At 39.0% G+C, this 22,426-nt stretch overlaps 1 protein-coding gene across 8 annotated transcripts in view; it reads left to right on the top strand.

Moving 5' to 3' along the window:
- Positions 1-21,730, top strand: part of LOC113109159 (formin-like protein 2) — a 66,170-nt gene extending 44,440 nt beyond the window's left edge. The window contains exons 9-28 of one of the 8 annotated variants that reach the window (XM_026272748.1): positions 384-477; positions 695-769; positions 1,006-1,116; positions 1,209-1,358; positions 1,825-1,926; positions 2,720-3,023; positions 4,528-4,674; positions 5,837-5,857; positions 8,112-8,236; positions 8,641-8,843; positions 8,992-9,226; positions 10,019-10,087; positions 10,166-10,246; positions 10,556-10,685; positions 10,789-10,952; positions 11,408-11,509; positions 11,642-11,740; positions 12,105-12,228; positions 13,499-13,600; positions 19,033-19,170. In XM_026272748.1, coding sequence (XP_026128533.1) covers positions 384-477; positions 695-769; positions 1,006-1,116; positions 1,209-1,358; positions 1,825-1,926; positions 2,720-3,023; positions 4,528-4,674; positions 5,837-5,857; positions 8,112-8,236; positions 8,641-8,843; positions 8,992-9,226; positions 10,019-10,087; positions 10,166-10,246; positions 10,556-10,685; positions 10,789-10,952; positions 11,408-11,509; positions 11,642-11,740; positions 12,105-12,228; positions 13,499-13,575 — 2,413 coding nt within the window. In that variant the 3' untranslated portion in view covers positions 13,576-13,600; positions 19,033-19,170. Of the gene's footprint in view, positions 1-383; positions 478-694; positions 770-1,005; positions 1,117-1,208; positions 1,359-1,824; positions 1,927-2,719; positions 3,024-4,527; positions 4,675-5,836; positions 5,858-8,111; positions 8,237-8,640; positions 8,844-8,991; positions 9,227-10,018; positions 10,088-10,165; positions 10,247-10,555; positions 10,686-10,788; positions 10,953-11,407; positions 11,510-11,641; positions 11,741-12,104; positions 12,229-13,498; positions 13,601-15,131; positions 15,226-19,032 lie in introns of those variants that run through there. The other 7 variants (XM_026272752.1, XM_026272746.1, XM_026272749.1 and 4 more) reach the window with 7 other exon arrangements.
- Positions 21,731-22,426: the final 696 nt, after the last annotated feature.

The following is a 22,426-nucleotide window of genomic DNA, read 5'->3' as shown; positions in this document are numbered from 1 at the left end:
CTGTGTAAAGGGTCAAAGTGTTTTTTTTTAGTTTGAAACAAGTCTCGTATGCTCACTAAAGCTAAATTTATGTGATAAAAAAACAGTAAATATTGTGAAATATTCTGACAATTTAAATGAACTGTTTTCTGTTTTAATATATTTTTAAAATGCAATTTAATCTCATTAACAAAGCTTACATTTTCAGCATCATTCCCCCAGTCTTCAGTGTCACATGATCCTTTAGAAAACACTCTAATATGTTGATTTGCTGCTCAAATGGTGAAAACAGTTATGCATTTCTGACCCCAAACCTTTGAAATGTAGTGTAAATCGGCTGTATCTTCAAAAAAAAAAAAAAAAAAAATATATATATATAATATATGATAATTGTGTTATTGCAGAACTAAAGCTCTGGTTCTGGAGCTGCTGGCTGCTGTGTGTCTGGTTCGAGGAGGTCACGAGATCATTCTCTCCGCCTTTGATCATTTTAAAGAGGTACATACACACTAATGATATTTCTAACACACACACACACACACACACACAAATGATTCACCTTCAGATTACAGAATTACAGAGGCACTGTTTTCTGTTTAAAAGCTGTAGTTTGTGTTCTAGATGATCACTCAATGATCAAATCCCATTCCCATTTTGTCTGGGCATTATTTTAATGATCTCTCACTGCATGAGCTACTTCTTTCTTGTTTTGCAGGTGTGTTTAGAAGATCAGCGGTTTGAGAAACTCATGGAACATTTCAAGAATGAAGATAACAACATTGACTTCATGGTATGGGTTAGACGGCCATCCAAATATACACATTTCCATGTACATATATGTATATATATATAGCCCCAATCCACAGCTGTACAGAAAAATAATTAAATAAGAGTAATAATTAAGATTCTTATTGCTATGCATTTTCATTTCTATAGTTAAAACTCTTTTTTTTTTTCATCAATAAATCAACAGAAAGTATTTGGTTTATTGGGATGAAGTGTAGTATGGTGTGTATTGTTTTTCAGGTTGCATGCATGCAGTTCATAAACATTGTGGTTCATTCTGTGGAAGACATGAATTTCAGAGTGCACTTACAGTACGACTTCACCAAGCTGGGTCTGGACGAGTATCTGGACGTGAGTAAACTCCAGAGCTGAGTCTCCTGACGCTAATGTTTAGTGAGGATCCCTCACTCTCTCTCTCTCTCTCTGTGGCTGTCTTTGAGTAGAAACTGAAGCACACCGAGAGCGATAAGCTGCATGTGCAGATTCAGGCGTACCTGGATAACGTGTTTGATGTGGGGGCTCTGTTAGAGGACGCAGAGACCAAGAACGCAGCGCTGGAGAGAGTGGAGGAGCTGGAGGAGAACATGTCTCATGTTAGTACTGGTTTTACAGCTACGCTCAATAAAAGCTTCCAATAGAATCCAGAAAAACAATCATTTAAGTGCCATATTCAGGAGCGAATACCATTCAGTGCACCACCTGCCCAACAACATGAGCTCACATGAGCAGTATTGAGTTCAGCTCAAAGCCTTTAATGATAATGCAGCATCATAGGACCCTGCCATACATGTTGCTTGACCTTTGACCTTTTGTGACAGATGGCCAAAGGATGAATTCCTGACCTGAGGTAATTTCCTCAATAGTGTGGCATTGATTTTGAGAGTGTACCGCATGGTCAAGAATTCAGATATACTAAAGAGATATTGCTGTCAACATGAAGTTTAATATTTATGCAACCCTGGCCAGACTCTTTTGAGATTTAGGTGCTCTGTCTCGGCGTGACTTGTTTGTGTCTTTGTGAATCTTATTTCTGGTTGATTCTTGTTGGTGGTTTTCTAGCTGACGGAGAAGTTGCAGGACACAGAGAACGAGGCGATGGCAAAAATCGTTGAGCTGGAGAAACAACTGATGCAAAAAAATAAAGAGCTGGACTCTGTCCGGGTAAATGATGCGTCCTTACATCACATCCCCATGATTTCCTGAAATGCGGTTTGTTTCATTATGGGTTCTTCAATGCTTAAAACTTATTTCACAATATCTGTAGAACCTTCCCTCTCCAAATGTACACTTGTACCACTCTTTACTGTACTTTTCATAACACATACAGTGCTCATCACCAAAGAAAACATCAAAACTGTCTCGACAAAAAAAAATGTTCCTCTGATGTCACCTGAGCCTTATTAACTATTAATGTGAATCAGTATTAGTGCTACTTTCCAGCAGTTAACAATATAATTTATGTAATAAAGGTTATGACAGTAATAGCAGATAACAATAACAAATTTGAATAAAGAAGCATTGATAACACTTTTTTTTACAGTCATGGTGCGCATGCACATAATATGTATTAATAATTAATAAGTAGGTACACTGTTAAGTACACACTCTGTACAATAAAGTGCAACCTTTAGTATACATGCATGACTTTATTCTAATGCAGTGCCCATTTTTATTCTTCCATTTAATTCCTGAAGTCTTTTTTTATCTTGTTTTACTTTAAAATGTTGTTTCATATTGATTTGAACAGTGTGAATCCTATTGCACTCTCATAAAAATATAAAAAAAATAAAATATCTTGCTCTCTCATGTCAGTTAATGATAAACAGTTTTATTTCTATTAATTGTGCAGCCCCGTTTATATATTCAGATGTTACATTTAATTCAATCAGTTAGCCGCTTGTCACACAGACACAGAGGAGTTTGCTTTAACTCAAACTGCTCCCTGTGGGGACAGGAGGTGTATAAAGACGCCAGCTCTCAGGTGCACACCCTGCGGAGGATGGTGAAGGAGAAGGACGAGGCCATTCAGAAACAGAGCAACCTGGAGAAGAAGATCCACGAGCTGGAGAAACAGGGAACCATCAAGATCCAGAAGAAAGCGGACGGGGACATTGCCATCCTGACGCCCCCTCCACAGGGGAACGGGCATCTGCCAGGGTCACAGGGCGTAGCTGGGGGGTCCCGTGAGGGGGCGGCACAGGGCCTGACCGTGCCTGATCCTCCACCGCCCCCTCCACCTCCTCCAATGCCAGAGACACGTGAGTGACCTCTCCTAAATCTATATACTGGATGTGAGTTTGATGTGACAATGTTATACAGTCTACTTTATTCTATTCAGATTACACGTGTCACTATGTTTTGCTTGAGGTGGACAGTAAATACTCGAGTAGATTTAAAAAGTATCTGTACTATATCAGTACTACATTCCAATGCATAATGTTATACTTTTTTACTGCATTACTGCATTACATAAAATAAAATTGTTGTTGTTGTGTTTACCTTTACTATTTAAGAACATTTAAAATTAATATTTATATTAATATAATTTATTTGAAACATGCGGAGCCCCACGCATGACATGCAAGAAAAAATAAATAAATTGTGCACACAATTTACTAATTCGTTCCCTCATTGTACTAAAACGTCAGAATTTATCAAATTAGGGGAAATGAATTAGTGAATCATGCGCACAATTTAGCCTACTATTTTTTCCTGCATGTCATGTGCGTGGCCCCGTAGAAACACTTTTACTGGAGTAAAATTAGAAAAGGAACCAGATTTCTAATGTAATTATGTATTAAATTATATTACATATGAAATGTAGTGCAGTAAAAAAGTGCAGTATTGTGCATTTGAATGCCATGAAGTAAAACATAAAAAAATAAAAAATAAATACTGATAAAGTATAGATACTTAAAAATACACTTTTAAAGCAGAGTAAAAATACTTTGCTGCTGTCCACTTTTGGCCAAAATCGAATCTGTTTCTACTTGTGCATGTTAAAATTGTATTGGTAGCAGCCTACAGTCTTCTGATCGATTAGACCGATTGAAGTAGTTCAATGCAAGTCTTTAACATAAAAGGCAACACAGATACATTTTAATAAGGACATTTTTAAGATCGCCCCTTACAAAGGTTTAAAAATTACCTCTGAAAATGAATCCCAGTGCAGCTTATTCTGGGTAACATACATCCATTTAGACAGGACGAAATCATCTAACATAGCCAGTATATAAAGAGACCGACCACAGTGTGTTTGGCATTTGATGTTTAAAGAGGAGAAATGAGATATTAGTCAAATCAAGTCAAGTCACTTGTGTTTATATAGCGCTTTTAACGATACAGATTGTAACAAAGCGACTGAACAGCATTAAATAGGAAAACATTGATGCAAAAGGGCAGTTCATCAGTGATGTCATCAGTGATGTCATCATCCAGCGCTAAAAGCAAAGTGTAATATACAAGAATATATATTTTTTGGTTGAATTTTACGAAGTGAATTATTCAAAATCAGTCAAATTTATAAACCGAATGAAACCCGCAGCTACACTTTATTATAAGGTGTTCTTGTTACGGTGTAATTATACATTTAAGTACTGAGTAATATTAATTGAATGCATGTACTAACTACATGGTTAGAGTTTGGCTTAGGGTTGCTTTCATGTAATTATGTTTAATGTATTGTTATTGTAATAGTAAATACATGTGACGTGTAACAAGGAGACTTAAAAGAACCTGCTTTCTCCTTCTTGTGTTTTCCAGTCCCAAACGGTCCATCCGCTCCTCCTCCTCCTCCTCCTCTCCCCGCTGTGGACATATCTGCCCCTATGCCCCCTCCGCCGCCCCCCATGGCTCCTCCACTTCCAGGCTGTGGATCTCCCACTGTCATCATGAACTCAGGACTGGCAGGTAATAAACCTGCTCAACACTAAAAACAAAACCACAACAGTCATCAACAGCCATCATCACATGTGCAGACTGAGATACAGTGAACCGAAACAGTGACATGAGAGGAGGAAAACCCCAGATATACCACAGCCTTCTGAAGGAGCCTGAAGTGTGCGTTAGTTTGTGTTTCAAGTTCACGTCTGCGCTGTCACACTGTCTCCTCTCGTCGATCGCTGATAACAGTCCTCACAGCTCAAGCGGTTTGTTAGGTTTATGTCTGAACAAGCTCGAGTGAATCACTTCTGGTCTGCTGTGTGAGTCACAATCTCTTTGACTGTACAGTATATCAGATAAAATAAAATAAAAAATAAAACATTTTTAAGAAATCAAACATTTTATTCTTCAAGAAAAATAAAAACAAGTTTTAGGCTACATGTACATGGCAATGTTTTTTCTTCAGTTTCACGTTTTACACATATCTGCGTAAACGGACAAAAAAGGCTGTGCTACATACACCAGGCCAGTAGTTGGCGCTGTCACCTTGTTAGTACACAGTACCTGTAGGGAACTGAAGATTACATGTTTACATGATTTAATCCAGACTTTGCTAAAGCGTTAGCAAACTCTTGAGCAGCGACAACCGTAGCATATAATCCGCCATTGTTGTGTGTGTTTGTCTGCGCTTGCCTTTCCTTTTCAACAGTGGAGTTTAAAAAAAAAAAACTTGTGAAAAAACAAAAAACATTGAAAACCTTTTTTTAAATATGAGTTTTCAGTCCCCTAAATGCCATTGTCGTGTAAACAATCAGGCGAAATGCATAACAAAGTTGCCCGTTTTTGGCTGAAAATGTTGGCTAAATTAACTACATTTTTTGCAACATTATAAATGCATTTTCTCTAACTTTTGATCAATTTAATGCATCCTTGCTGAATAAGCTTTTTTATCCAAGCCTTCACTTAATTTCTTTTTATTATAAAAACGTGTGTTTTACTCCACAGTTTGTTGGTAAGTAACTTCTCCCTACAAATGATCTTTAATGTTTCCTAATGAAACGATTCAGTGGTAATGCACACTGTAGGGAAAGACCAATCAGATCTTCAGAATCAGAGGCTGTGTTTTATTTGCTTTTTAACCACGTCTTTCTCTCTGCTCATGTCTGCTCTGCCTGTCGCGCCGCCATAGAGGGACCCATCAAACTGTGCTGTAGGTTTGCTGTGTCATGTCTTATATGTGTGTGTGTGTGTGTGTGCGTGTGTGTGTGTGTGTGTGTGTGTGTGTGTGTGTGTGTGCGCCGTCATGGTATTTTAGTCTCTAAGAAAACACACTCAGCTCCTCTATAATCTTGATCGGACAGTGTCTGTGAAGCTGCGTTGCTGGTTGTTCCTCTTGAAACTGAGCGTGAAATTGGAGGCTGTTTTGCAGAAATGTCTTTACCATTTAAAAACCAGAGAGGAACATTCTTTAGACCTTGCTTACAGAGGTCAGCAAATAACAGGACTGTAATGCCAACCTATGAGACCACATGTTCCATGAGATGTTAGCTCTTATCCCTCTTTCCAGAGCTTAAGCCATGAACCACAACCTCACGGAAAACAAAACTACAGTTCACATCAGCTCCACATCTACACATCTATTTGTCATTAAGTTGCTATTAAGAACGGCAGAACTCCAGTAAACACAAGCACAGCATTCACTTCTGTATTCACTCGCTTCTGTAGACTGTTTCTGACACTCTTACAAATACCAGAATGTCATTGCATTGAAAATAAAACATGAAAGCAAGTAGCATTTGCCAGAAAAAAAGAAAGTTTCCTATAAACTAACTTCACTTTTCTGAGCCATTTATACAATTACTTTTAATCAACTTTTGTCAATTGACCACATTTAACATTTGACTGTCCCTTTATATAAATAGATGTGCATCATAAGGCAGTAAGACTGAAAATGCCATGTCCGCTGTGTAAGTGTTTGATAGTGTTGTGTTTGCATGTTGAAACAGTGTGCCGTGAGACTGATCGTCAGATAAGGACATAGTTGCGTAAATTCAGGAATGTTTTACACACTGAGAGTTTATTCTGGTTTTTCTGGCCACACTTTCTGCATGGCCTGATATCACACCATCATATCACCCATAACCCACAGCTCACCTCAAACCTGCTCTCATTCATCTCCATAGCCTTTGATCAGAGCAGTGTGTGTGTGTGTGTGTGTGTCATTAACTGGGTTATTTTTGGGAAGTGTGAGCCTGTATTCGACTCATTCTCGTTCTGAGACACTGTTTGAGTCACATCCTCATGTGTAAAAGAGCAGCCATGAGGGTCTGTCTCATCGCCTAAACACACAGGACAAACACACTGCTCAGAAACACTCTTTCATAGTTTTTAATTAAGCTTTCAGTCACATTTCATACATTTTCTCTAACCCTTTTCCTGGTATTTATATAAATCACAAATAAATATGCAGCCATAAATACAGTTTTTTATTTATTTTTATTATGTATTTTTTTATTCAACTGCTTACACACTAAATATTTACTTTGTTACACAGTTTCTGAAAGCTGACACTCAAACAGCATCTGCCAAACCATACACTAATTCTCTATGTAACACACAAAAACTAACAGGAATTGATTTGATGGTAAAGGTGTTTTTTTTTTTTTTTTTTTTTTTTTTTTTGTGTTTGTAATATTTTGAATGCAGTGCTTCATTTTGTAAGAGATGTGAGGCATTTTGCATTTTGTGTGTGCAATTCTTGGGTTTGTGTGTAAAGATTTGAAAAAAAAGAGGCACCTTTTTGAAAATACGTGTAAGCAGTTGACAGTATCTTTTCTGAGCACGGTTTAAGACAGAGCAAAATCCACAAATAATATTTAGACTGTGTTTATGATTAAAGCAGTAATTGATGCCATAAAATCATGAGTATGTTTTGATTTAATGCTCAGAAAATAAATCTTCCATGACATGACGCTTAAGTTAAACATTCTGTATACAGGTATATACTGATTTATTCATTGTGTTATATATTGTATGTTTTAAAATCTAAAAGATTCTAAAAGTCTTTTGCTTTTTAGATTTAGATTTAGATTGCCATTTAAAAACTTTAAATCATAAAATAAAATGTTAAGGTTACCCCTGCATCCTTCTGGGGGGAATGCAGTAATTAATATAGTTTATTTGTTGTTATTTTCAAATATTCAATGTACTGTCATTATAAAATATCTTTATTATTGTTTATTTAATAAAAAAAAGTTCTTGTTAAAAATAAACTAAAATATAAAATAATTATATATCGTCATCGGCCAAAATGAATTGACAATTATGAGTTATCGTCTGAGCGTATCAAAGGTTTGATGTTCACGTGTCTCCCCGTCACGTTCAGACCTGCGCCTGCTGTTCTTCACTTGTGTTTGTGCGACTGGCGTCAGCTCGTTGACCTGTGCTTTCTGTCGTGTGTGCAGCTGTGAAGATCAAGAAACCCATCAAGACTAAGTTTCGTATGCCGGTGTTTAACTGGGTGGCGCTGAAGCCCAATCAGATCAACGGCACTGTGTTCAACGAGATCGATGACGAACGAATCCTGGAGGTGAGACGAACAATGGCAATGGAAACATGTTTTTTTTCGATGCACTGTATATGATGCAATATGAAGGCATTAAAGTGCATTCAATGCATAATTCATGCATTTCAAACTGTGATAATGTTTCACCACTTACTTTGTGTTGTTGTTGTTTTTACAGCATTTTTGATTGAATAGATGCAGCCTCAGAATAATTCAAAATCATTTTTGTACATAGTACACTACAGATATTTGCATGGGTGTCGAATGTCCCAGTGTGAGGACCCTGTGTATGTCTGGCACTGACTGTATTAATAGTTTATTTTTCTTTATATACTGAATAATGTTGATTTGCTGGGATCCCAGGCTGGCTGTTATTTTATAGATCGGTGAGTTTAATGGTGAACCGTGACTGTGGTTGGTCTTTCCAGGATCTGAATGTGGATGAGTTTGAGGAGATGTTTAAGACGAAAGCACAGGGGCCTGCCATAGACATCACCTCCAGCAAACAGAAGACCTCTCAGAAAGGACCATGTAAAGTCTCGCTGCTGGACTCCAACCGAGCCAAAAACCTGGCCATCACGCTCAGAAAAGTGGGCAAGACATCAGAGGAGATCTGCAGAGCCATTCAGATGTAATTCACAGAGTATATACAGTACAACAGATCACCAGCATCCCTAGAATCAGTCAAATATTCGATATTTGGACTGAAAACTGCAGCTGTGTGAAGACTGATGAGGATAATGCTTTGATATGTGTGTGTGTGTGTGTGTGTGTGTAAGGTTTGACCTGCGGACGCTCCCGGTGGATTTCGTGGAGTGCTTGATGAGGTTCGTTCCGACGGAAGCGGAGCTGAAAGTTCTCCGTCAGTACGAGAAGGAGCGCAAACCTCTGGAGAACCTGACGGATGAGGACCGCTTCATGATCCACTTCAGCAAGATCGAGCGTCTCATGCAGAAGATGACCATCATGGCGTTCGTGGGCAACTTCACAGAAAGTGTTCAGATGCTCACTCCCGTAAGAGCTGGCTGCACCTTTTCATTATTTTCTAGTCTTCCAGGCGAACTGAAATAACTAAGACAAGCCCGAGGATCTCCTCATTTCTTCATAATACCCGTCTCTTGAATCTTTCATAACCCTGCTTCACATAAAGTAAAAGAACTAACTCAATAATAACTAACTCAAACTAAGGTCAAACTAGTATATTAATTTGACCAAAACTTGCAGACACTTTCATTGTTTGAAAGATTGTATTGCTCTAGCAATAAACAGTGAATAAACACATTATATAGAAATGAGAGTTTATTTAAGCAGTAGATGTCGCTAGTTTAGGACCAAGTATTAGTTTATAGTTACTGATGATCTAATATTTCTCAAATATTGTTGTAATATAGTTGAATTGGTGCATATAGCATCACTTTGGATGTTTCATAATTTTTGACAACACTTTAAAAAATGTTATGTATTAACTAGCAATGAGACGTTTGTTACAGTACATATTCATTTTTGTTAAAGTTAGTGAATACAAATGCAACTGTTAGATCGTGTTAGCTCAGGTCCAATGTATAATATTAACAAAAACTTCTTTTTATTTGATGATTTTTTTTTTTATTATGTGTTGTGTAAGTGCTGAGCTTAACATTAACTAAGATGAACAGATGCTGTAGGGGTATTTTTCATGTAATCTAACGTTGTTAACTGCTACTCAATTGTTTTTAAGCTAGCTTTAAAAGTAGCTAGTTTTAATCATACTGGTCATCTGGACCTTTGCACAGCTTCTATTATTGTCTCTTGTTTTTGTCTCAACAGCAACTTCACGCCGTTATTGCAGCGTCTGTCTCCATCAAGTCCTCACAAAAACTCAAGAAGATCCTGGAAGTGAGTGTTTCACTTCTGCTCTGATTCATTTTTCTCCAGACTGTGCGTGTGTTTATCGAGCGTGTGTTTCTCTCTCAGATCATCTTGGCTCTGGGAAACTACATGAACAGCAGTAAACGAGGAGCGGTGTACGGCTTCAAACTGCAGAGCTTAGACCTGGTACACTTCACATAGCATTACATAGTAAAACTCAGAGTTAATCTTGATTAATTATGAATGCACAAGCAAAAACACCTCCTATTTATTACAATCCTTGTTGTTATTTATAGCATGCATAGGACCACCACGATGCATTTTAATTATAATATTATAATAGCATTCATTTAAATGGCTGATGAAAATCAGTTGCACCAAATAGCTGTAATACTTCATCTAATCTAGTTGCATTCTTCTTCTGAGGTAAAACGACACATTCATATATGTCCTTCAATTATGGTTTTATAATTCATGCATGTTTTCCTGTTCCAGTTATTAGACACTAAATCAACAGACCGCAAGATGACTCTCCTGCACTATATCGCAAATGTAGTGAAGGATAAATACCAGCAGGTGTCGCTCTTCTATAATGAGCTGAACTATGTGGAGAAAGCTGCAGCAGGTACCAAACACCTCATGCTGAGAGTTTGATTCAGTTTACACTAAACATCAGAGTTTGACCGAACAGATCCCAGCCGAATGACTTCTGTCTGTGTGTTCCCCAGTGTCTCTGGAGAATGTGTTATTAGACGTGAAGGAGCTTCAGAGAGGGATGGATCTGATGAGGAGAGAGTACAGCATGCACGGCCACAACACACTGCTCAGAGATTTCATCCAGCAAAATGAGAATAAACTCAAAAAACTCCAGGATGACGCCAAGATCGCTCAGGTGCGGTGAACACAGCACACACATCCGCTCAATCAACTCAATCAATCAGTCAAAGAGAATCTTGCTTTCCATTTGATACTATCATAAAATCATAAAAACATAATATACATTTCAAAACCCAGCAGTTCCTCGCCAGTTCAAATGAAGCATATATTGAAAATATGATGCAAAATGGCTCAAATCTGACCTTCGACAACTTTCTTAAAGTTAATTTGAGCTTTGCTTCACCATATTTGATGAGCTGTGTGTATGTACAGATATGAATAAAAACCTTTACTGAACATGTTCTTCATATTGAGCAAGTATGTCTCTTCAGAACACTGTTTGATTCATATAAAGGGTTTTAACTATCATTTGACACCTGCATCATATTGTTATTAAAAATGGAAATTTGAAGAGTCATGTGATTCTGAATGTTGTTTATCTCCGTGTCTTTTCGTATCTCATTCTCTCAGGATGCCTTCGATGAAGTGGTGAAATTCTTTGGAGAAAACGCCAAAACAACACCGCCGTCCGTGTTTTTCCCAGTGTTTGTGCGCTTTGTGAAAGCATACAGGGTAAAGCGACCAATCACCTGCCTCGCTTCATCCAATCACACCATTGCATCGTCTGCTTCACTAGTTTCTCCAGTCGTATGAACAGTATCGATCATCGAAACGCCTCACTGATGGGTATTTTCTCTCTGTCAGCAAGCAGAGGAGGATAATGAACAGAGGAAGAGACAGGAGCAGATGATGATGGAGAAGCTGATTGAGCAAGAAGCTATGATGGCGCTAGTGGATCAGAAGGTACAAAAGTGTGTGTATGTGTGATTAAAAATAGTAAATGCTGTTTATCTGAAAGTTTAACAGTGCAAACAGGTTTTCTGTAAGGATAGGGATTAGGGTTAGGGGTTAGAGCATATCGTTTGGTCAGTATAACAGTAATAGAAGTCCCCACAATTCACAGAAACGTGTGTGTGTGTGTGTGTTTGTGCATTTCCCAGTCCTCTCTGGAGACCCATTTTTATGGTATTTTAACTTCCTCTGTAAGTGTGGCTGTGTTTAAACATTTTTCTCCGGTTAGATGAGCATTTGTAGACGTTTGTAGATTGAAGACTGGCCATTATGCATGCATTGTTGATCCGTGGCGTGTGATTGTGTGTGTGTTCAGTCTCCCTCTCACAAGAGTAAGCGTCAGCAGCAGGAGCTGATTGCGGAGCTGAGGAAGAAGCAGGTGAAGGACAGCAGACATGTGTATGAGGGTAAAGACGGAGCCATTGAGGACATCATCACAGGTAACTCACTGTTGCTGTAAAACATTAGTTAGTTTGAGCCACTAACTAGCTCTCTGTGACTGGAGGAACGCTTCACTACTCAATAACAATTTTCTGAGCAGTGTGATTACAGGTTGAATGTGTGTGTGCTGTTACTGCTTACAGCTGTGGGCTGGAGAACAGCTACTAAACACTGTGTGGCCAGTGATTCGTGTAGGCCTAAAGGGGTCATATATTCATTTGTTTAGTGCATTTCACATTAAACATGTTTGGAAAATCAATCATGATGTTCATGTTTAGATCTCAATGTTAGTGTCTCAATATCTTCATGCCTTGTAGATTTTTTAGTAGATTAGAGATTTGCAATAATAGAGTTTACATTTTGTAACCATAAAAACCATCAAAACAGCTCAGAAATCCAATATAGTGCATAGCAATTACACGAGGGTACTGCATGCAGAAAGAGTTGGACACGTGCATTTGCATTAAAGTTGCATTTTTTGACAGTTCCAGTGTTTTTGTTAAAACTACGCGACTTTTGATCAAACTTCAAAAAAATTTTATTCCCGCCTATAGACAGTCAGATCATCAGAAGAGTGACAAAAAAAATAACAAACTTAAAAAAATAAATTAAAAAAGAGGGTAAACCTTATATAACTTTGAACATAGACTAACCATTATTAAAATATTAATGTCATCAAAGGATAGATAGATAGATAGATAGATAGATAGATAGATAGATAGATAGATAGATAGATAGATAGATAGATAGATAGATAGATAGATAGATAGATAGATAGATAGATAGATAGATAGATAGATAATTTAAATGCAAGTTTTCTACACTGTGGACTCAAGTATTATTTCAAAACTATTATTACAAATGTATTTATTCAAAATAACTGTGACTGTAACTGTGAAATGTAAATGTGAATTCAATGAAATGACCCCTTTATAGAAGTTTTTTTTTTTTTTTTAAATTCTAACCATGATAACCAATCTTGGTAATGAGCCTATAGTATTTAAGGAAACAGAATCAGAGAATATTTTGTAGTATAAAACCTTTGTGTATTTCTCTTGACAGCTGCATTTCTATTTTAAGCATGTGTGTAATAATCCATATTGAAATAGCTAGTTTGAGCTTAATATAATAGCTGCTATAGTACCATGTGATTATTAGTGTGTGCTGTTATGTGTAGAAATGTTGTGCACTAACATTGTGCTTGTTGCTCTGGCAGTTAAACCCTGTGTTGTTTGTGTGTGTGTGTGTGTGTGTTTCGTCTGGACGCAGTGCTGAAGACTGCCCCCTTTACTGCGCGCACGGCCAAACGCAGCTCGCGTTACTTCAACGAGGAGCTCCACTTCTAAAGCTTAGACTCTCTCTCTCTTAAAGGTCGCTGGATAAAGCTGCTCTCTTTCATTCTGTGTGTGTGTGTGTGTCACACTTCACATTCCTGGTTTTATTTCCCTGTGGGGTGACCCTTCTGGATGTGGGCCGGCGTATGGATGTGATGTCATGGGCGTGTTCATTTTTCCTTTCTTTTTCCAACTAAACTCCTGCATGAAGGGGGGTTTGTGGTGGCGATCATATGTGGAGACCGCAGATTTCTTTTGCATGGAGTGTGTCATAAATTCACATTTATCATTGTAACATGAATGTATTAAGAGGAAATATAATGTCACAAAAACCCAAACACGTCAAAGGTTTAGAATTAACCCTATGTACATTTCAGCTGTGTTTCGAATGAAGTGTCAGTACTTATTGTGTTGATACTGTATGGCAAAATACTGTATTTGCTGCTATTTTGGTGGAATATCTTACGGGTAAGTTTAGGGACAGGTTTGGTGGTGAAGGTGTAAGGGATGGGTCAACAGTGCAAGTATAAATGTAATTACTGAAATTAATCACAGATGTAATTACATGCAGGTATTTTTAAGTACAATGCAAAAACATGTATATGCACAACAAGTGCATTGTACCAAATTATTAATGTAAGTGTAAGTACATAGTAGTTGATGAAACCTAATATAAAGTGGAACTAAAACAAACAGCTGGATGATCATTACTCAAAAAGCACTTCAGAAACAGTCATGTTTGTGATGCTGGCATGTTGGGCATTGTTTGTGACATTATTGTTTGCTCGTGTGTTCATTTGTCCATGTCATTGTGAGTATGTATAATATATAATATCATTGAATTTTGTAGCTATTCACATTATGCTGTTTTTCTGCATTTTCTCACTCTTCATCCATCTTATCCTGCTCTGATGGGAAATGAGTCCATGTGTTGCAGATGTGATTAACTTGCATGTTGGGATGGTTTTCTCTCATAAGCATGTTCTGTTCATTTGCTTCACTGTATGTATTTGCACAGGTTAAATTACATTTCTCATTCAAATGTACTTCTGCTATTAAACGTAGGGTTAAATCTCACCAAAAACATCCTATCCAAGTCATAATTTAACTAAAAAAAAGCACTTACTGTATTACAGGGCTCATTCACTTTATGTAAAATACATTTAAACATTGTGATGATATTTGACTGGGAGGATATTTTTGTGAGATTCACTTGCGTTGCATTGCTTTTAGTTTTCACCAAGCACCATGACTACTTGAGCTTCACTTACTGTTCATTCTGGCCTATAACAATGCACTTCTGGGAGGCTTGACACATTGTAATTGGTTTCAATTTTTAAACATGTAGTGACCACACAGACGTCACTTTGTTGTGTCTGGACGCTGGAGCCATTGCGCAGAGCAGCTTGAGTCAGAGTTTATAACCGCAGTATTAGCAGAGCTTCAGTAACACCCTCCAGCGGCTGCCTGTGGCCTTTGACCTTTCCTCTTTGAGCCCTGGGCAGTTGACTTGCGTCTGGTCCACTCTACTCCGATCTAACCTCCATTTTTGTTTCCTCTCCACTCAGCCTTAAAGAAGAATAATATTACTAAATTTCCCAATGTGCACTCGAGGGTAAGGAACTCTTCCAGTAGTACCCCAGTGGATGCTACTCAGACCTGGCAAGCATCTCTCTCTTTATTATTATTTGTCTTTCATTCTTCTCCATCCATCGTAGATGAGTTGCTTTTGACACTGAATACAAAAGCCATCTTTTTGTGTTCTCTTTCTATCTGTCGTTCTACTTAACACACATCAGGCCTATTGAGTTCTGACCCTCAAGGGCCGATTTCCAGTTACTCATGTACATCACCCTGTTGAACTGATTTCATTTGTAAATTAGTTTGATTAGGTGATGCCATGACCTGAGACAAAGATAATCTGCCTGTGTAGTCTCATGTTGAACTGATCCACACTTAAAGATAGTTGAGTTCGCATTATTGCCATTAAAATTTGAGTTAAGCTTCTGTAGTAGGTACACTGGCCCCAAAATTAATTAACACTTTAAAAATGTTAGAATGTCAATGTATTATTTATAATTATTAATAATATACACAAAATGGCTTTTATACTTATCTTTTTGCAAACAGAGTCACAAGCAAGTTCCCTGTCGATACTTCACTCACACTGCATCTGCTAAGATGCAATGAGGAAAATATTTTTTCTCCAAATAATGAAGCCTTTTCAATAATGCAGTGTAACTGCACAGCCATTTGTTTGTGCAGTGAATTAAAAACGAACCAATGGGTTCATTCAAGAGGATCCTCAGATTTCTTCTCCTTCAGCAATGACTGCAAGATCTTCTTTAAGAGACTCGAAGCCTTCTTCCATGAACAAAGCCTCGCAGCTGATCAAGACCCCTTCTTGCTCGACTGACTTTGCCGCTCTCCGGCTGCCTTAAGCATCTGCTGCAGCTGTGGTCTTCCCAGTCCCCTGCCACTGTCTGCTGAAGCTGCACTCAACAAGACTGAATGTCCTCATTGCAAGGATATGAGTCTTGCCTCACTGCACACGTGGATAGCTTTCTTTTCAAAAAGTAACTCCGCCCCCTGTGCCCTCCCGCTTCCTTCCCCCCAGGAGCCTGTGAGGAAAAAGCAGTGGGGCCCCTTAATCGGTCCGCCCTCACATTTGTTGACAGTGCCAAAGAAAAAGGGTCTCACAGACTGCCTCCCTGGATGAGTCAGTGGCTGCGCATCTCTACCCGCCCATGACCATTGGCTGGAAGACATAGGCCGCCCACCCGTCCAACCGGTGCAGAATGACTTCAGTGCTTGCTGGAAGGGCCTACTCATCAGCTGGACAAGTGGCCTCTGTGCTTCACTTGATGGCGGTCCTACAGCTTTTAGGGAGCTGCGCAGCACAACCGACCTAGCATTGCGCGCCACCATGATGATGGCTCAGGCGATCAGCAGGTCCACAGTCTTGTGGTGATCAAGCGCCACCTATTGTTGACCCTCACAGAGATCAAGGATAAGGTCCTCTTCCTCAACCCCTTGGTCACCCCCTCTGGCCTGTTTGGACCTGCAGGTGAAGGGTTCACTGACTGTTTCACCGCAGCGCAGAAGTTTTCCCAGGCAATGCGACACTTCCTGACATGTGTTCAGTTCAGCAGCTGCTGACAGTTGCCCCAAGACTCAGCAGCACACAAAGCCCTCATCTTTGGCTGTGTCTCCAGCTTCTAAACCTGAGCCCCATCATCGCTCCTGCTCAGCCAGATGCTATCCATTTACTAAACGCCAGGGACCCTGGCCCAAGTTAATGCTGGACCCGGCCCCTCAGGTGTCATCCTGATCTGAGGGACAGGAAGAGGAGGGGGAAAAGTCTTGCTGTCACTGGAACACACCCCAAACAGCCTCTGTTGTTCCTCCAAGTACTCCTGTTCACCTCCAGATGCCGAGGGCAATGTGTTTGTGGTAAATATCGTGGTAAAATCTGGGCCCGTTCAAATAGTGCCCAGACAACCCATCGCTGTTACAGTGAGAAAAATGTAACATTTTCATAAAGAGAGCAAATTTTCTCTTCCGCTTATCATGAACATCGGGTCTCCACAAGGTGGCCCGTCACTTGAACTGATCTACAATAATCCCTTGCCACACAGGCTGAGGCCTGGCAGGCCATCCCCAGAGTGTCAGACTGGGTTTTGGGGATAATAAAATGAGGTTATATGAGATTATACATTTCAATTCGCTCAAAGACCCCCATGATTCAGCGGTCTGGTCACCAACTCGGTACAGAGCAAGGACGCACAAGTCCTGCATGCCAAGGTGATTAATTTTCTGGTGAAATGAGCCATAGTTCAGGATGAATACATTGAAACAGATCCTCTAGCAAGAATGCCCAGGGGACTGGTTCTTTTTGCTGGATCTGAAAGACTTTCACATCTAGATAGCCCCTCACCACAGACAATTTTTGAGTTTCGCCTTTGAGGGAGTGGCATATCAATACACAGTCCTTCCCTCTGGACTATCCCTAGCTCCTCGCACTTTTACGAAGTGCATGGATGCAGCTCTTTCCCCGCTGAGACAGATGAGAATCTGCATTCTGAATTACCCCAACAACTGGCTAATCCTGGCCCCGTTGGAGGACGAGCTACTATCTCACCGATCCTTCCTCCTCAGCTACTAAGAATGCCTAGGCCAAGAGTGCTCTGTCCCCCAGCCAATTCAGCAACTCGTGGCCTCATTCAAAGTTGGAGCCCCTTGCTCTCTCAAGGCATTTCAGAAGATGCTGGGCCTCATGGCCTCTTCGTTTCTGGTACTTCAGTTGGGCCTGCTTCACATGCCACCCCTTCAGTACTGTCTAGGCCTTTCAGGCCTGAATCCTTTCTGCATAATGGGCTCACTTTTGCTATATGGTAAAGCCAGTGCTTCAACCATTTGCCTTCTTCACTGTATGTTTTTGGCCCTCACTGAGTTCCGAGGCTGTATGAAAATCTCTTGGAATGTTTACTCAACGCTGGGCCGAACTCTGTGAGATTGGCCATATTTCCTCTTGAAGGGCTTCCCTGCAAAATACTTGGTCAGTCTGGGCCCTGTTTGGTGCTTAAGGCAAGTTCAAGTATTAGTCGTTCCTCTATCATAGCACGGTGGGATTGTACTGGTTACCCATTTCATCTTAGCAGACACAGTACGAGTGAAGTATCAGAGGGAACATACTCGGTTTCTAATGTAACATTGGTTTCCTGATATACAGGAATGAGTACTGCATTGCTGGCCGTGCTGCAGGACTCAGTCGTTGCTTCAGTCGAAGTTTCCTGAGGATCCAATGAGAAAAAGGAGTTTTCCCCATAGCATCTTAGCAGACTCAGTACTCATTCCCTTATCCTGGGGAACCGAGGTTACATTAGTAACAGAGTACATTTCATAAATATGCCAGTAGGTGGCAATAGGCAAGAGTCATTGAATCATTCATTCAGACAGTTTGTTCAAAAACTCTGATTCAGTCAAACACATTATTGTGTGTTGTTGTGTGTATCTAAACTTTATGCAAAATTCACATCTTGTTACTGAACTGTTTTCTGCAGTCAGTATTAGTACTGCTGTGATTATCTGCAGCTAAATCACAGCCTCTTACACAACTTTGACTGCATTTCACAACTTAGACTGCATTTAAGGAAATCCTGCTTTGCCTGGGAATCAAACCCATGACCTTGGCATTGCCATGCTGTATAGTTTATGCTAAGAATACTGTACATCTGTTAACCCCCCCCCAAAAAAAAAGTTTTTTAAAAGTAATTGTCATAAAAGTTACTTCCTGTAGCATTTGAGCTCAAGAGAACACCATAGTCTCCATTCCCATCTAATTCAGAAGCTGAAAAAAGTAGTTAATCCAGTAAAAACTCAAGCTGCTTTGCCCAGTTGACCACCAGCATGTCCAGAGGATCTAAACTCAAATACTTACATCCTTTTATTCTGTTCCTCCTGCACCAGATCTGAGAAACCAGCCTTACAGGCGTGCTGACGCTGTCAGAAGGAGCATTCGAAGACGTTTTGATGATCAGAATTTGCGACCAATGAACAATGCAGAGATGGTCATGTGACAAGGGCAGAGTGGATGTGATTGGATGGGCTGAAGGAGTGGAGGAGGAGCTAATGAAGGACTGATGAAGATAACAGCAGGTCTGAAAACCAAGTGCCTACATTTAACATCTGTCCCATCAGGTGTTGAATCATACATGTTTTAGTCATTGTCTTCTGTCTGTGAATTTTTATATGACAAATGATGTCTTGATCTGTCATTTATCTTATTCCGCTTCAGTTGTATGGTGAGATCAGTGTTTTCTTGAGAAGGTGTCTGAATGTAAAACAGTTTAAGTATCATGAACTTGTACGATTGTTTCTTACATTCCAGTGCTTTTGCCATGAATCAAAACCTACCAGGTTAACCAAATCTACTGGTCTGTCTTAAGAAAGAAATCCTGTAGTGTCTGTCAGAGCCTGTTTAATTGTGCCGTTCTTGTGTAACAAACGAAACACAAAACAAAGATAGAGCCAAACAGAATGAAATACAGGTTAAGAATCATTTGAAATGTTTAAAAAATTGTGTAAGAGTTAGTAAAAATGTGTTGATGGCTTGACATGCTGTAGGGTGCAACTCAGTGGACACAATAATGACATTCCTGATTTGAAGGTATTTAAATGTGTTGTTCCCAAGACCCACACCTGTGTCTTGGCCACTTGAGAGCATGTGTAAACAACAGGAAGTACACAAGACTATCCCAGGTCTGAAAATGCCAAAGCTACAATTAAATTGTCGTCTGAACAGTCATTTACAAGTTTGTGCTTCAAATGCAAAGTATTGAAAATCCAAATGTGTAAATAAAGCTCTGTAAAAACTTTGAATTCTGGAAATCTAACCACCAGTTCGTATGAATTTGTGTATCAACTTTTACATGATTTGTTTACACCCCAGTGGCAGAATGAATTCATACAAATTGGGGAACTTGTAAAATACATACGATTTAACAAAAGTCATACACATTCGTATGAGTTTAAACAAGGTTATACAAATATCCCACTTCTTAAAATATGTAAAAATTGGCATGATATCGGGTTGGAAATGGCTTTGAAGTGGTCACAAAGATCACAAGTGTGGGTAATGGAACAAGACCCCCCTTTAAAAATCATTATAAACGAACACACTAGTCAGTCGTCTGTTGGACTAATTGACATCCTGGTCCTACCCTAATCAGGTGGTGTTGATCACAGTCATGGTGGAGTTACTGCAGGGGGCTGTGAATGGACAACATTAGATGGAGTTCAGTCAAGTAGGGAAGAAGTGTTATATGTAAAATGATGTTAAGTACATGGGTCAAAGGCAAATGTGAAATCTAAACCAGAGGCAGCAGAACTCCAGTACCTCGTGTTTCTGAAAGACAGCTTACAAGTCTTAATTAAAATGGTGCACAAGCAAGACTGCATTAGGCTTTGGTCTTCAAACTGTGGGTTGGTTAGGATTACCTAAACCAAAGAGCAGAAAAAGTCTGCAGCCTTTACAAATGATGGAGTCAGAAGAGTCATTTCCAAAAGTTCATTGACTAATACATGTTCAACACAGGTGAAGCTCGGTGCTCTGCCAAAATCTCGTTTACATGAAAGCACTTCAAATGAAGGTTTATGGGGCAAGGCATTGCGCAGGAACAAATGCACAAGTAGTTTTTAAATTAAAACCTCAAGACTTCATCCATGTTGACTTGACTACGGTGATGGAGAAGTATTTGATTGTTCTGTTTTAAAACCATCGTTGTCTTAACCAGCAATATAACACTCCTGTCAAGATCATGTAACTGGATAACTTTGTCAGAACAGAAGTTACCAGAGTTAACATATGTAGAAGTCCACAGTAGTCTGCTAAAATTACAAAACATGTCAGCTCAAAAAGTGCTTTAACTAAACACTTCCATTGGAAGTGCACTGAGGTAAATGGAATATTGTTTTGTACACAGATGATTAAATATGGAGTCTATGGTGATTGACAGATGTTAGTCGGTGACGTTGGCTCTTGTTCTTCACTACACGAGATCAGGCTCTAGGTCATGTACGTTCTAGGTCATGGGAAATAAGGCCCGTTATATAAACTGAAGTTTGTGTGGTTCTAATAATGACCTGCACAAATGAAAATTCACATTTCTTGAGATCTATTCTATTTAAAAACAAAAATATTAAATCACACACACAAAAAAGCGTTTACTAAATGTACAGATATTTTGATAACATTTTTGCATCTTTTTAACTTTTTGATCTCCTAATATTGTACATACTGTTTAAAAACAATACTGTTTAATATTCTTTCTGTACTACTTCCTTTTAACTTATAGTTTTATCTCTCTTTTTTTTCCTGCATTTTGTATATTTAATAAAAGTGAAAACTTGAACCAGGTCTTTTATACATGCAGCCACATCACACTAGAACGTCCCTTCTATATTAAAGCATGTCAGAAATCAGATGCAGTAGTAGAATTATAGGCGTCTGTCTCATCTCTCTACATTCCTCTTAGAAAAACTGGATTCAACTGGCATTTCCCCCTAAAATCTATGTATCTAGGCATTGAATGCTTACAGTACTGAAGAAAAATAAATTAAAGATGATTGTATGATTTCTCAGTGTACAATTAAACTATTTACACAATGCTAGTCTTCTGTGTTGTTCTTGAGCGAGTGAACTGAAGTAGGATGTTGCCCTCTTAAAAAAACGTAAGGTCAAGATCCAGTCTGCAATGCAAAGACGACAGATCAAGTCAATACATTTTCACAGAATAATAGACTTGAGGCCCTTTGCATAAAGCCCATTTCTGTGGCTTCCCAAGCTAGTAAATATGAATTTGGTTTGAGCAAACTTAAAAGGTTTTGACCACCATGGTAACTTTCACCACACAGCTAACCTGCTCTGGAGGAAGCCATTCTCCCTGTACCACTCACTCCAAATAAAAGTAGTTAATTTTATTGACAAAATCACCCAGCTAATTGTATTTATTTTATAAAACATATTTATAGGCCTGCTGACCTTGGTGTGTTTAGTTCACATGTTTCAACACCACTTAAAGCATGGTCATTTCCACATTCAAAGCTAGGAAGCAATACAGCCAGATATTTTTGAGCAAAAGACCATGTTTTAACAGACACCTGACATTTATAGCAGGTATTGTACGGCCTGTACTACAGTTCACCATCAATTCAAGCAATACAGATGGAAATATCCAAGTACACGCTTGTTTGATGGATGGATAGCGTTTAACAGTTATTTTTAACATGAAGCATGTGACACTTTTTTATATCCATGTGCATTTCTTTATGAAATTAATGTAAATAACTTCGCTTTGACTAG

The sequence above is a fragment of the Carassius auratus genome, chromosome 9 (assembly GCF_003368295.1).
Source record: "Carassius auratus strain Wakin chromosome 9, ASM336829v1, whole genome shotgun sequence".
Classification (NCBI taxonomy): Eukaryota; Metazoa; Chordata; class Actinopteri; order Cypriniformes; family Cyprinidae; genus Carassius; species Carassius auratus.
This window is presented reverse-complemented; position numbering and strand designations above follow the sequence as displayed.